Source organism: Pongo pygmaeus, chromosome 1 (genome assembly GCF_028885625.2).
Source record: "Pongo pygmaeus isolate AG05252 chromosome 1, NHGRI_mPonPyg2-v2.0_pri, whole genome shotgun sequence".
NCBI lineage: Eukaryota > Metazoa > Chordata > Mammalia > Primates > Hominidae > Pongo > Pongo pygmaeus.
In genome coordinates, this window is record NC_072373.2 from 11537297 (window position 1) to 11554145 (window position 16849).

Below are 16849 nucleotides of genomic sequence, written 5' to 3' on the forward strand. Positions count from 1 at the left end.
TGCTACTTAGTTGCCTACACAATGTTCTTTTAACCTGGCCTTTCTTAAAGTGCACTTTCCATTTCTACGCATGTTTCATCCTGCTGGCCTTGGGCCAATTCCTCCTCCTCACTCTGTCCACTCACATCACCTGGCCTCGTACACGCCATTCCCTCTGTCTGGCGTGCTCTTCCCGTACTCCATATCCTATTCACTCTGGTCCTCCTGTAGATCTCAACTCAGTGGCAATTTGCTGGGTAAGTCTTTGCTGATCTCAACTAGATAAAGTCCCACATTCTGAGCTCTGATAACATCATTTGCAATTTTACATCGTATGCGTGGGACTTTGGATTAAAGTCTCTCTTTCCAGGAGCCTATGAGTTACACAAAAACAAGAAACATTTCTGGGTTCGTTTCCCATTATAGCCCTTTCCTGGCCTCCAGAACTATTAACTGGTCTCTTCTGTTTCTCACTGAATCCCTAGTGCTAAGGAGTGTGACGGGCCCATAGCAAGAACAAGATCGGCACTACCAGTATTCAAACTCAAGTCTATCTAAATATACTTCTTTTTCCTACCATGTGGTAGAGCACAGCTATATATAATGGGGACTACACCAGTTTTTATTGCTCTACCTTGACAACTGGGACATTGCTTGAATTTAGTGACTGGAACATAGTAGGTACTCAATATGGTAAATGAATGAATTATAGACTTAGTAGAAATTAAGCTACATTAAGCATCTGTAAACAGATGCACTAGGGGTGCTGAGTATACGGGCAACACAAGAATGTATTTTAAAGGGATAATTAGAGGCTGTGAATACAGCCTTCTGATAATTGGCTGTCAAGAAAGATTACAATCTCACAGAGACTGGAGATATATACATGGATCTATATATTGATGAATCGCTAACTATGTGCACCCCAGGACAACTTTGGATCTTCAAATGATTGGAACAGACTCTGAGTGCTGTATTGAATGGGAAGAAAAGACAACAGAAATGTGTTTTACAGTAAAGAACACAATTTTGAAAACATACTACAAGCCAAATATTCATCAATCAAAAAGCATGCTATTTTAAAGTCCACAAAAGTCGTATTTACAGCAAATTATCTGTAATCACTGAATGCACGTACTTTAAAAGGAAACAGACAGCAGTAACTAGGTCTTCAGGCTCACTGCAAGGTGTCCTAAACAAGAAGGCTTACCCAGGGGCATTTGTATATTCATGGCGATCCCTGGGCCATACCCTAATGCCTGACCCAGACTAGACACGCAGTAAATACTGAGTAAATGCATTAAATCATTTGGAGACTTTACAACTCTTCATGTCCATCCCTTTTTGGCTGAAAAAAGTGATGAATTTTCCAGTAACATAGCAAATTCCTGATAAATCCTTATGAAGTAAAATAAATAATAGCAATGGGATATATTTTGTATATAAACAATTTATCCTCTCTGATCTTCCATAAAATGAGCAGGACTAAGGTCCCACAATATTCTAAACTAAATGTTCTTATAATGTACCTATTTGTGAATTAACTCAGACTTTCCTGTTTATAAAGGAAATTCTCAACTAGAAATTTTAAATCATAACAATATCCAAATGTTAATAGATTTTTTCCATATCATACGATAAAACAAAAAAAATGCAGACTGAATTAAACCTTAGATAGAATGAAGTCATTTGAAGAAGGAATGCGGTAGGGAATGCAGAGTTAAAGTCTGACCAAGAATGCTGGGAAGATGATTCATGCAGTTATTTTCATGCCACAGAATATTTACGTGCAGTAAAATACACATTTGTAGACAAGTATGTTCTGAAAAGGGCAACGATCTAATGAGTAGGGGATGTAAACAAACATATTGAAGCAAAAACAAGATAGATTGTATACTGTACTTTTGCAAAGAACTTGATTTCTTGTTCATAAGGGAAATGTTCTCCTTTGCCTCTGCTGCCACCATCTGTAGATTTGAAGAGTTTTTAGGTAAATGCTGCACTGGAAACATTGCAAGATATTCATCCATAATGCAAAGGTTAGAAAGCATTGCTAAACGTATTATCCCGCTAAACTGAATGTAAAAAGTCAACCAAAAATATAAAGGCAAACTTTGGCAGTGTCATTAAAAATAAAAGGATTTTTAATACCCAAATCTAAATTTAAAAAGCTATTGAGGACAGCCCAGAGTTGTGGTTAGAAACACAAACACATTTGTGTAGCTTTGAGATCTTATTGACATGGAGAGGGGAAAATGGAATAGAATAAAGTAAAAATCTCACATTTTCAGCAGCCTTTAAGAAAAGAAGCTCACTGGGGAAAAGGACAGTGAGCGTAAATTGAATAAACATAATCGATTAGATATTAACCCTGGCCTCTAATAATAAAGATTGCCTCTTGGTGTGACCGAAAGTTAAAGCTTCTCAATTTAAGATACAAACTAAAAAACTGCAGGAAGTCAGGATCTGGGATGAGGAGGAGGACAGCAATTTTAATATTAGGCTGGCAAATTAGCATTCCGTTAAAGAATAAAGAAATTTTGAACTATGTCAAAAGGTAATTTTCATAAGTGAAGCAAAAACACCCAAGTTTTCCCCATGGTTTAGAAAATGATCCAAGGTCAAGAATTGATTAACCTAATTCATTTAGCTTAGAAGGTGGCCTTTCTTACCTCCTTCATGCATATGGAAAAGGTTCATGCATATATTAATAGACGAGGTAATAATGAACTATAATAACAACGATGGCATGCAGAACATATTGGAGAGCTAAAGAATTCAGAATTGGATATCAGGTTTTAGTCAAATTTATAAGCAGAGCTTCCAGATATTTAAGAGCCAAGCTGACTTTTGCTTGAAGAAGTTATTTTGCAAATAATAATAATAATAATAATAACTTGACAGAATAGTTTATCAAATTTTAGACAAAAATACAATATAGTTTGTAAGAAACTTAGGCAATTATTTTGCAGTATTAGAATGCTCTCCCCATGAACAAGTAAAAGAAAATTATGGTTTTTTAACACTTGCAAATTTCATTTGCATGGCACTTTGGCATTTGAATCTCTCTTAAGCACATTATGCAAAATGGCTGGATTCATATAAGAGACTTTCTCATATAAAGTTATGTCAAGATAAAATTTTGTACACAGCCAAATCTGCTCATATTTCAATGAATTAAATAGGAAGTGTCTTTTACTACAGTTAAAAAAAATGCTTATGTGCAAAATGTGAAAAAGATGTGGAGAGAATACAATCTATGGTATCATACAAAAATTAGAAAAAGGCATATGCAGATTTTTACTACTACAATTAACTTAGGTCTAGGAATGGCTACGTTAGAGATGTGCTGCAAAATCACCAAAGTGAAGGATAAAGGCAGAAGGCAATATAGCAGTTTCACTTGCCATAACAATGAAAGATGGAAATTAAAATAAACACGGTATTGACAATCACAGCTCTATCTGCTCCTCTAACAGAGTTCTTGTACCTAATTTGCCCTGGCCAAGCCATCTGAAAACGGTACATACAACAGGAATTGTGAAAAAGGTTATTTGGTTGGGCTCTGTCATTGTAGCCTACTTTCTCTCCTGTGCTCTGTTTATAAGACCCTCTACCCTGTGGATAGAATGAAATGTGTCCAGTGGGTGGATGTACCCTGGAGCAAGATTCTCACCACCCCCATACATGAAAACTGTAGTAGGTGGTTTATTCAGAAATTTGAATAAAGTGTGAATAATACCTAAACACATTTCTTCCCTTCAAATTGGTGTTTGTGTTCTCCAATGTGAAGGTAAAAAACAAATAACTTTCTTGTTTCTTTCTCCAAATGATGACTCTTTTTTTCTCTCCTGTCCCTTGTTTCTCCAAAAACAAGACTGGATATTGGAGTTGCTACCCATATTGGATTCTTTCAAATGTGGATCAGAAATTGCAATATTTAGCTTTGTGTGTAAAAGCTTCAATAATTCACCCCTACCTCATTTTTGTTCTTCGGTTAAATTTCATTAATTCAGATTAATTTGGCTACGTATCAGGATAAGTCAGGAATCATATTTTTAAAAATTGTTAGTTATATGAGTCACAGAGAGATTACAGATTATAAATTAGCTTGTAGTGTAAGCTTTTAAGAAAAAGAAGGGCTCGAAGAGAGCAATAATATAGTATTTGAACTGTAGAGGCAGGTTGAAAGAGAAGTCAATTGTTTATGAGAATGATGCTCAATTGGAAAATCTTTAATCACATTTAGGATACAAGAGGCCAGAAAGAAGACAATACCAGAGCTCTAATTTCTACAAACTTTAATCTGATGCTATGGCAGAAACTAGATTTACATCCTAAGACAAACAGCAGCTAAGGGATCCAAGATGAATGGTCTCAGAGGAAAGGTGTTGAACGACAAAAGGAGTGAGTGTTAAAAACAAAGAGAAAACCTCGAGAACAAAAATGAAAAATAAATGAATAACCACCAGAAACGCACACTATTTTCAAAAGGGAACAAACTGGAATTCCTTACATCGTATTACTACGCAGTGGCTGGAAGGTGCTCTGACATTAAGGTAAGCAATTAACAAGTCGAGTTTTATTTCAACAATGTGGGAGGACCACAAAATAACAGAAGTGACCGGAAGCTGCTTTCATCATCTGTGCTGAGTCTAAGACTTAAAGAATGAGGTTTTAAAAATTTTGAGACAGCACTGGGCCAGCCAGGGAAGAGGTCTTTCATTGTACCCTAAGAGCAATAATAAAGTATCCTCTACTGCAGTTACTGTAGTATTAACGTGTTTCCCTGCAAAGGCTAAACTCAAGGCCTCTACAGTGTTTAGAAATTTTGAAAATCCATAGTTTTGGAAGTTTTTCTTATGAGTAGAGCAATTGATTTCACAGGCAAGATTTAACTCTACCTTAAAATTCTGATGTCCTTCCAATGTATCTTTCAAAATGAAAAAAAATAAATGCTAATAAACATTATAAGGAGAATAACTTATATGTTAGATTTTTAAAAGTTCACAGACTTTACCCACTCCCCAAGAACTTGTCCATCCATTGACTGTTGAACTCTACTTAGTAGTAGGATGAATAGATGGGTTTATACCATCACAAATAGCTCAGCAGCCTGTGTTGTTCTATATCCTGATGTTGTAAACATTAAAAACAACAAACACTGGGCTACTAGCAATGGGACTATGGTACCTACCAAACTCCAGGATATATTGATGGGCTTCATCCACATAGCGAATGAGTTGTTGGAGGAAACTATAGGCAAATCGTTTCTCAATAGAAGGCGTGTCCAGTTCCAGGTCCTTAAATCCTCTGGAACAGCAAAAATGAAAATGGAAAGCAATTTGTACAAAGCCTCTTAGAAGGTAAAATTGTGTGTGTGTGTATATATATATGTGTATATATATACATATATGTTTATATATATATAAATTTTGAAGTTTATCTAATGTTATTGTAGCTCAAAGAAAAAGTAAGATTTAACCTATAAAGAATATTTTGCATATGATATAAAGCTTCAGTGAATAACTCTCTTACTATGCAACGAAGTGTTGCATTTACAAAGACAGAGTGTGATTTTTTGCATGGGGATTTTGCCTAAATGATGGATGGTGATTTAATATACGTAGCAAAAGGAACTCAGTTATGTGGTACACAGCTAGGGGTGTTAATGTTTCTGATGTGTGTATTTTAAACATATTAAACAGTACCTCAAAAGTGTAAACAGATCATTGAATTCATTTTCAGCTTTAAATATGATGGAGATATTTAAATATTCACTCTTATGAAAAGAGTGTGTACTTAGGGTATGCGTACTTTTACCTGGACACAGCATATCCATTGATCTGCAAGAACTTGAGGATGTCCTGTGCTTTTTCTCTATCCTTGGCTTTCTCTTTGGCTGTCAGTGTATCATAGGGCACCAGCAGAGGATGGTTTCCTCCTCCTAAGAGTATGTCAGGACAAGAACACGGCATAGTAATTTGAAAAGAATCTGAGATGAGACACAGATAAATAATTGGACCACACTATAAAACTTTTCCTATCCTGTAATAATACATACAGCATATAAGACTCTTCTGCCTCTACTGCCTTTAATGTTTCAATTAATTCAGAAAAACTACTCAAAGAAAGACTGTGCATATGCCTTCTAAGAGGCAGTTAAAACATGAACATGCATGCATTTGTAATACTAAGTGACAATAATATCTGCACTAGCCAATGAGAGGAAGCAGCTGTATTCTCTTCTCTGTTCAAAGCCATTCTGAATGTGGAGAGTGGAAATAAATGCTAAATCATACTTAGCTGGATTTAGAAAAGTTATAAAGCATGTTTCAGGGATTATGCTGCATTTGCTGCCCCACAGAGAGAAGAGAAAAAGTCTTAAATATGGAATTTTTATTATATCTCTCAGATCAGAGAGTACTTCACAGTCACATTATTTATAAATATACAAAACCATATGTAGATGTGCTACATTAAAAGTGGATCACTCTTAAGTGTCTAATACTTGACTTTAAACCATGTGGGCAAGTACATTTTAGCAAGAGTCTAGATTTCTAGTATACTTATCCTGATAATACTTACTAAAAGTTGTCTTTCTTCCAGATTTAAAAATTCTAGAAAATATGTAAATTTTAAAAAACTAATAAGGAGAAAAACCTTTCTAAAATTATAAACTATGTAAAAATGTTGGTTAAAATTTTGCAAAAATTATAAAAAATTAAACTGTTTATTTCAGATGTAAAGATCTGATACAAAGAACGCTATTAAAACAGCAGCAAACTGAATAGCATGGTATACCTCACATTTAACATTCGTAAAACATGTATGGTAATATATATTGTGTGGGAGGCTGAACTACCCTGAAATACAACTGCTAAGGGAATTCCAGGAAGAATAATTGAGAATAAATATTGTTCGAATTGTAACAACATAACCCTATGAAATCAGTTTCCAATATAGTTTAGCCAGGAGCTACTGCAACAATCACAAATGTTGGATTAGCCCTACACAATAAATAAGCAAGCAAAGGAGGAAATGTCTGCTTCCCTAGTGCTGGCTTTGACTGAGAGTGCCATCTACAGACATGCAATCGCCCACTGAACTTTAATACCATTAGGTGACACTGTGCTCTCATACATGCAAGGTGGTGGTCAAGAACTACCAAGCTAACAAATACTAACCATAGTAAGGAATTCAGGTACTTCACAGTATATTAATAATATCAAGCACAAACAGTTGTCAGAAGACAATAATAACAAACACTTGTGAACAGCAGAGGGTATAGAATATGTTACTAAGTTTAGTAGAAACCAAATTTGACTTTTGTCCTAATCAAAGATATAATTAAACAGGACACTTTGTAAGGATACTATAATTAACAACAATTTATTATATATTTTCAAATAGCTACAAGAGCAGTTTTTGAACGCTCCCAACACAAAGAAATATAAATGTTTGAGGTGATGGATAGGCTAATTACCCTGATTTGATCATTACACATTGTATACATGTATGCAAATATCCACTGTACCTCATATAGACAATTATGCACCAATTAAAAATAAAAGCAAAAATCTTTTTAAAATCAAGCATCGAATTCCATCACCCTAATTTAATCAACCATCACCTGGTTTGAACTCCATCACTGCATTTAGTCCTAGAGAATGCTATTAATTTGGCAACTTAATTTGTAATCAGTGATTTTGGGGCCACATACCAATAAGTTATTGTGGGGGAACTGGGGAGAGAAAGAGAAAGATGCTTTAAAGAGGTCTATAATTTAAAAATCCTAAGAATGCAAAGTACCCACTAACTCTGAAATTCTTTTCACCCCATTCGACCTTCATTGAACTAGATGGCGAAGGGATCTGAAAGCCTGCCAGGTGACTGAACTAGCACTGTGCCTCTAACTAGCAGTGTGACCACGGACACTTACATTGCTCCTCCACCCTCAACGTTCCCATTTATGATATGGGTGTAGACATGTTGTGCTGAAGGAAATCAGCTACATGGAGAGGTAAATGAATGAGCGGTAATTATGAGGATATTACCAAACATACCAGCACGGACTCATGAACCCATTCATACTAAAGGTTAAAAAAATGCTTGACACCAGTGGGCTGTCTGTGGCTTAACAGCAGATGACCATGGTACAAAATACTTGAAGTGGTAGTGGGAAAATAACATTTTTTACTGATTTGGGAGCACTAATCATACTTTTTGGATCTACACTCCTTTATTTCTATTAACTCCTTATGGCATCTGATTTTCCCTCAGACTTTTCTAGATTCCAAAAGAGCACTGAGGATCAGATGACTAAGGCAAGCAAAAGAGGCGTTTTTCTCCTGATTTTCCTAAAGCAGATTCGTCTTCTCTGCACAGATGCAGGGATGATAAAAGAGAAGAGAACGGGTGAAAACAAAACTGTGCAGCTTTGGCCCTGATTATTTTAGTGTTTCTGACTTCTCATTTCTATTTCTCTCTCTCTCTCTCTCTCTCTCACACACACACACACACACACACACACCCAGGCACCAAGACATTGGGTGGTGATGGATTCCTCCCACCTACCTCTTATCGGCAGTGGGAGTAGAGCTGGCAGGATGCAACTGCCCACGACTGTTGGCTATAAGGATCCTCCCCACTCTTAATGTCTCTGAGTGAGAAAACAACTTTGAAAAAAAGACACATGTCGTTTCTGCTCTGAAACTGGCCACAGTCTGTAACCTATCTTCTATGCCCAAGACTCATTTCTCTGGTTTGCTAATCTCAATAACCTAAAAGCCAGGATCCAGACTGTATATTTCAACACCTTTCCCACTGGTCTGCCATTTTGGTTCTAAACTAGTTCCTCTTTTAAAATGAGATCCACACGTGCAGTAAGAGAATTAAAGACTGCGAGGAAATTAAAGAGGACTAATTTCCCCTACCTCACCACTTAGTCTGCTGCAACTAGGTTAGTTTCCCAACTACAGAATATAAATTTGAGCCAGTACAAGTTGTATGCAGAAGTATGGATGTGCCATTTACGAGTGGTATGACTTAAAGAAAATATCGATCTGACTCAGAAATTTAAATAATGATGATTTTCTATCGTGCTTATTTAGAAAAACATATAGGTTGAGTAGGTCTAATCTAAAAATCTGAAATCCAAATGTTCCAAAATCAGAAACTTTTTGAATGTCTACATGATGCTCAAAGGAAACACTTATTGGAGCATTTAAGATTTTGGATTTGAGAATTGGGATGCTGAACCAGTAAGTATATGCAAATATTTTTAAAAATCTGAAAAAAATCTCAACTTTCAAACAGTTTTGGTTCCAAACAATTTGGATAAGGGATAATCAACTTGTAATAAGATAGCTGCTTATTATTTTTAATTTAACTCTACCACAGTGACTGAAACATAGTTTAAAAAAAGGAACAGATATTTTTTCATGTAATAAGCAGTGATTTTGTTTACCAGTTATGTGGGCAATGCCCTGTCAAGAATTTCACGAAACAAAACTCTATGACTCATTTGCCATCCATCCATTCATCCATGCATCCATGAGCCAAACAATGAATTAATCATTCATTTAACAAACATTTATGGGGTGGTTTTAGAATACAGGCATATTATCCTTGAGCAGCGTTTTGAAATAGGCAATTAAAAATGTGGAATCTTCTCTTTTCCTCTCTGTGACCATTCCTAATTTGTGTTACTCTGTTTCCTAGTGCTTGGTTCCAGGTACCATCCTTTCATATCACAGCTTTACCTTTCACCACGAAATATCCCCACTTCAAAATCTTCTCCCCCTCTACATTTTTACCTAGTCAAATAAATAAAAAGTAGAAGATTTATTGGCACCTATAACTATACAATAAGGATTACAAAAGCGATAAATGTTGTGGCCCTGAGCTCGAAAATAATATATTCCTATTGGGGGAAAGAAAACCATATAGGAAGTCATTAAAGACAGTGCATATGCTCACACACACACACACACACACACACACACACTACATTATAAACAATGTGTGTATAGACTAATGGCAAATAAATAATGTTGAAAGATATCATCAGTGTAGCATACATTAAATTGAAGAAAATATTTATGCAAATAAATTTTTAAAGACGAGAAATAACTAAGAGAACATTAGTTCATTTAGTATTTGAATAAAAAAACAGGAAAAGTGCAAGCAGAAGCATGTAAGAGAGAGTAACATAGCTGGACTAGACGAAAGAGGCTGAGATAGGAAATAAAAAGGGGTGATATAGGAGATATTTAAATTGGGGAAGACAGTCAGGGAGGGAAGTCTAAGTCATTCATAGAGCAACTCAGATATCAGGATGAGAAGTATAGAAATCTATAAGCTAAAATGGGTGAAAGAAAGCTGTCAAAATTCTGAGACACAAGAAAATATATACTAGCCACTGGGAAATTACAGCATTTCCAACTTCAATCTGTTATAGGCACATTTAAACCATTGTAATTTTAAAAAGTCATAATAAGCTCTTGTGCTGAAAAGACTACTTCATCCATATACTCACGTAATTGAACTCTGATTATTTTTTAATAAACGTTTTTAAAAAATATTACCTTTGGACTCCAACTCCATTTTCTTTTTCTTTGCCCATATATTATGGTAGTTTTCAGCCATCATTTCTGCCATAGCCTTAAATGAACAAAAATATTTATTATTTCAATAAGTCAAAAAGGATAATATTGCTTTCTAATATGTAATATTAGATACCTTAAAGGAATAACTCATAAAGTATTAGTGCTATGATACGTTTAAAAGATAATCAAACGCTCTTCTTTAGAATCTGAATCCCAGAGAATTGTAAGGATTTGCAATATTATACAGTAACTAAACAGCAGATGAGAATGGTCATTGTTATTCATAATGTTTGAAGACATTAATTCGATAATGAAACCAAAATAGCTATGGACTTCAGGAAAAAATATTTGTATTTACAAGTTCTTGTTTTAATTTCCAAAGCCTTAAAAATGACCTAAACCTTATTCAACTTGAACACGGAGAATGTTAGATTGACAGTCAAAGATTGGATTTCTAAATCAATCTCTCTCCAAACTAAGTGAGAGATCTTAGACTAGCCAAGTTAATCTTTCCGTGACCTTTTGGGTTTTGATAAGATTACCTCCTAGATTCTTTTTACATTTGATTTTCAAGTTTACTGTGTCATTTTAATACATTCATATGGGAGCAATAACAAATGGCAAACCAAACAATTCAACAATATGTCAATTTTATATTTACGTCCTTGTTTCTCTTGGAACAATACAGTTACCAACAATGTTAATATGTTATTTGAACACCATATTGACCTATTAACTTTATGTCTCAAGGCAATCAATTTTATCTTACTTTCAAATCTGCTATTTTAAAGTAGATTCCTTGGTGACAAAAAAGAACAGATGAGACTATGAATGGAGCAAGCAAATGCAATCAATTTCTCTGGAAAAACTTAAAAGAAGATGGCCCTTGCGCCGAGCATTATTAACTATTTACTCTCTTCTCACACACAACTATTTAACATAGAGATTTTTAAATGGCTATTATCTTTAAGGAAAATATATTATATGGCTGAAACACCCTAGAAAAAGTTGTATCAACTTTTTTCTTTTTTCTTTGAGAGGGAGTCTCACTCTGTCACTCAGGCTGGAGTGCAGTGGTGCGATCTCGGCTCACTGCAACCTCTGCCTCCCAGGTCCAAGCGATTCTCCTGCCTCAGCCTCCCAAGTAGCTGGGACTATAGGCACGTGCCACCACACCCAGCTATCAATTTTGATAGTATTAAAAAATTAGAGTATATAATCTATAAATTCCGTGGATCCATTATAGATCGCCACATTCAAACCATGCTGCGAAATATGTTTCACAGGAAAGTATTACATTATGCTTCTTAAAAATTAAACTTGGAGACTATTTTTAAAAGTTAGTAGTACTTACATGCAGGTCTCTAGATAGCGTAACATTGCTCATGTCAATGGCCCGGGGACTGTAACCATGGGCAGCATCTACAGAAACCTAGATCATTTGTGTGAAAAAACAGTGCCTCATTAAAAACCTTGTGAAGAGAGACATAACTTATACTTTAAAAATATGGCACAAATTTCCAAACATAGTGTTTCCTTAGATAAAACTGGCAAGTTTCTATACAAAATGATGTTGTAAACACATCTCACACGTTAAAATTATATTTGGGTGTCTGAAAATGATTTATGATTGATAATTCTGAAAACTGCCTGTCAGAATTTGATGTATTGTGCAATGAATCCAAAATTCTGAAACATTATCTTATGCAGAAGACCATTACATTTTTGAGTTTCTTACAAATCCAAATTGGCTGCAGTGAAATTTACTCTTCCTCACACAAGCAAGAGTTAATCAAAGACGTTAATATTTACAAATGTCTTGATGGGTCAAATGTTAGGATAAAGTATAACCAACTTTTAAATTATCATAGTATATCATATAGTATTCAGTAATGCACTTGGAAATCCTTGAGGAAGAGACTTCTTTAAATTCTGAATTAAAGCTTTTGAAAAATGAAATATACCTCTTCATCAATTTTAAGGAAGTTTCACTAACCATCCTGGGCACTTACCTCCTTCCACCCAATGGCATATTATGTGAAAGTGTACCACAGAAATGAGCTCTGGTTCCTGCTTATAAATCTAAAACTATATCTTGACATTTTCCATAATTGTGTATATTCTCTCATTAAAAATGCACAAACAAAAAGCAAACTAAAAACAAAATGAAAATATAGCTCATTATCATGCTTGTAAAATAAAAGTGAGTGTAACATATGCTATAACTAATAACAGGCTCATGAGCGATACTTAACTTACGGGTCAGTTTTGACGGCACCCTGGCTTCTGTGCCTTTACCATGAGGACACTGTTCAAACCTTGTTCAAAGAAGGCAAACACCTTGGTGGAATGAATCCAGCTTTCTCTGTACCTCACTTCTGTTTTCTGAGCATCACTCCCTTTTTATCTGTAAACATTATCCAGCTGCATGGCAGCCCCAGACTCTCACTGAACCTGTCCTGGTTTCAGGGACTGCCACTGGTTCTTTGTTCAATTAAACTCTGTTAAATTTAATTTGTCTGAAGTTTTCCTTTTTTTTTTTTTTTTTTTTGAGACAGAGTCTCATTCTGTCACCAGGCTGGACTGCAGTGGCATGATCTTGACTCACTGTAACCTCTGCCTCCCAGGTTCAAGCGATTCTCCTGCCTCAGCCTCCCGAATAGCTGGGATTACAGGCACGCATCACCGTGACCAGCTAATTTTTGTATTTTTAGTAGAGACGGGGTTTCACCATATTGGCCAGGATGGTCTCGAACTCCTGACCTTGTGATCCACCCGCCTTGGCCTCCCAAAGTGCTGGGATTACAGGCGTGAGCCACCATGCCCGGCCTGAAGTTTTTCTTTTAATAGGCTAAATAGGCCACCAGCCTCAAAGGCTGGTATGAAACTAGGTATTGGATGTAAAATCCTTAGCAAAGTGCTTGACACAAAGAAATGGATCAGGAATTTTAGTAAATGGCTATTCTCATTGTTAGTATACTATCATTATCACTACTACAACCATAACTGCTATCAACACCATAGGTCCCATACAGTTGTAGTGAGGAGTGGGAGAACATATTTGGGAAGTCATAATTTTGCCCACCACAACATATAAAATCAAAGTCATTATTCTCTCCTTGCTGTCCCCAGCACTCCTATGGTCTTTACCTCACCTAACACAGCTATTGATTTGCGGACACAAGCTAGAATCCATGGCAACCATCTCGGGTTACTCCCCTTCATCCATTATCATGTCTATGTACCCACCCAAATCTCCTCTTGAATTGTAGCTCCCATAATTCCCTCATGCTGTGGGGGGTACCCAGTGGGAGATAACTGAATCATGGGGGCATTTTCCTCCATACTGTTCTTGTGGTAGTGAATAAGTCTCACAAGATCTGGTGGTTTCATAAGGGGAAACCCCTCTCACTTGGTTCCTCATTCTTCTCATCTGCCACCATGTGAGATGTGCCTTTTACCTTCCACCATGAGTGTGAGGCCTCCGCAGCCACGTGGAACTGTGAGTCCATTGAACCTCTTTCTTTTGAAATTTGAAATTTCAAGTATGTTGTTTATTTCCCCCATTAGAATGTAAGCTCCTTGACAGCAGAGATTTTTGTCCATTTCGTCACTCATCTATCTGAAAAGCTTAGAACAACGCAGCGTACATAATAGGTGCTCAATAAGTATCTGTTGAAGGAATGAATGCACCATTCCTCTATCCTATCTTGTATTTTAGTTCTAGATAAGAAACACATTCCAAAAGTTTCATTCTAATCTCCCTTCCCCTTCCGGGTTATAAGCTTATTTTTCATTTGTTTTAAATAGTTTTTGTCCTACATGTGCAGTACTGAAAAATGGATACAAGGTAAGAAATTGGAATTTGGGAGTAAACAGTTATTGAAAACCTGTGGGATAGGAGGGGGTCAAAACCCACCCACTTAACCCCTCTCCAATCAGCTTCTTGTAACTTTTATCAGCCCTTATATACTCTATTATATATTCCGTCAAGTTGATACTGGTATTATTCATGCCCTTATGTTTGTCTTACATATGCAAATTATAAAACCCTAAGTGGGCAATAAATTTCCTGAAATCAGGATTCGTGTCTTCCTGTGGTATTCATGGTAAACAAAGGACATTCGTCAGGTTATTGATCCACATAAAGATAATAAGGACAAAAATTATGGCTCACCTATATTGAAATATATGCCAGTTACTCTTTTAAGTGATTGATAAGCATCATAACCAGAACACTTACAACATTCTTTCAAAGCCGATGCTCATACCAGCTTCATTTTAAAAATGAGAAAACTGCAGCATAGAGAGGTTAACCAGTTTACCCAAGCTCACAATACCAGCTAGGTACTCATGGGTGAGACCAGAATGTCAACCCAGGCTTGGCCGTGCCAGATACTGCCATTAACCATGGGCCACTGGTGTGTCCCTGAGGGAGTGCCAAGCCCCAGTGAAAAACAGCTGAGGAATTCAGGCTCAGAATCACATCTACGCACGATCTTCACTCATCCATTGGTATTCCTTATATAAAACGATGCTATAAAAAGTGTTCCTTTAGTCAGAAGAGTTTATCCATGGGATAAAATTGCTTTATAATCACATAGGAAATCAGTAACATAAAAAAAGACAAAGAAGTTTAACAAGATGATAGTTGAAAAAGAAAACGCTATAAGGTAAGTAATGGAGAAATGACAATCTATGTGAACATTTCAAATAATCTTGGTTTATGCTTAAAGAACCTTTGGGCGAAAATAATGGCAAGAGTTATAAATAGACTTGTGGCCTTTGGTATATATTGCTCCACATTTCTGAAGCTTATAGAAATATTCTTTCTTTCCCACCTACAGGCCAAAGTGCTGCAAACACAAATATACTCTTTCATTTACCACTAATGAGATGCTCTCAATAAATGCTCTCCACAGAAATGCTGACATAACAATAGTAACAATAAGAATTCACATTTAATGAGGCAAACGGAGATCAAGTATCCAAAGGTACATTTTTAGAAAGTAGCACTACCAGAATTTGAGCCCAAGTGGTGAAATTCCATAGCCCTTCCTCTATCTCATAAACTGTGCCTCTGGCACAAGCATCACCTAATATTTTGAAATCACATACGAGATTTAAGAATGAATCTCAAAAATCACATGTCACTGTAAAAATCACTAAGACATGAGAGATGGTTCCACGGGTTAATAGGGTCTATTAAGGGCTTACTATTAGAACAAAAAGGAGAAAGAGAAAGAGGAGTGATATAAAATATATACGATTTTAAATTAGAGTACATAATTTTTGCTATTAAGGGCAGTGGGAGAATCTACCTTATTTTTCATGAAGCCTAAAGTCACCTCCATTTGTAGTAATTTCTTATTTCTTATCTACCTTACAGAATAATTTTTTAAAAAATCATCCCTTTCTCTACACTGTGTAGTGCCTTATACATACCACTAGTCCCACCCTTACCATACCATGTTGTAGTAGATTTAACTTGACCTTATCTAACACTATTTTATGACTTTTAGGATTAGAATTGTCTCGCTATCTTTGTATTCTTATTACCTAGTATGCAGTTTGTGCTCAGCATTTGTTGAAACAGATTAAAATAAAAGCTAATCTACTTAGAAAACTACATGGACAAAAAAATAGATAAAATACACTTTTACAGCTTCCATCCATATATGATACATCCCAAAGACAACCGAATGTAAAATATGCCCAAATCAGAACTCAATTTATTTAAAAGTATATTTCAAATATGGAGCATGTGAAGCACATGCTGTTAAGACCCTCATTTTTTTTCAAAAATGATATTTGTGTAAATAGCAATAACAAACAATATCTGGTGTAAACCACATACATAGTGAGCTGAGGGGTCAGGAGAAGAATAATGACAGATTTAGCTCCCAGGAGAAATGAGGGGGTCAAAGGTAAGCAGCTCACATGACCTTGTGACTAAATGTTAACGGGTGGTGTTTGGTTTGCTCTCTGAACTCTAGCTTTTCCACATCAAGGCTGTGCCTTACTCTTGCCACCTTGAGCACCGAAGACCTATGGGTAGAGCCTTGCTTGTTGGTCGAACTCCCTTGACATGGTCCAGCAGCAACATCTTCTGTGAATTCTTGCTCTGCCTGTGTGGCTGTATACCTTCCCTCTGCAGACAGGAGCACCCTTGTGCCTTCTAGATCTGGATCATGACTGTCTGAACACCCTACTCTTTCCTAAGAATCGACCCTCAGATCCCACTGGAAATGAGAAGAAAG

The 16849-nt window shown here is 36.1% G+C and overlaps 1 protein-coding gene across 5 annotated transcripts in view; it reads right to left on the minus strand.

Annotated features, from left to right (window-relative positions):
- The window catches only part of RYR2 (ryanodine receptor 2), a 789753-nt gene that overhangs the window by 152644 nt on the left and 620260 nt on the right, over positions 1-16849 (minus strand). For all 5 annotated transcript variants that reach the window (XM_054448216.2, XM_054448137.2, XM_054448051.2 and 2 more), the window contains exons 57-61: positions 11944-12021; positions 10569-10644; positions 5803-5926; positions 5177-5292; positions 1882-1946 (exon numbers count right to left, since the gene is read on the minus strand). In XM_054448216.2, the coding sequence (XP_054304191.1) occupies positions 1882-1946; positions 5177-5292; positions 5803-5926; positions 10569-10644; positions 11944-12021 (459 nt within the window). The remainder of the gene's footprint in view (positions 1-1881; positions 1947-5176; positions 5293-5802; positions 5927-10568; positions 10645-11943; positions 12022-16849) is intronic.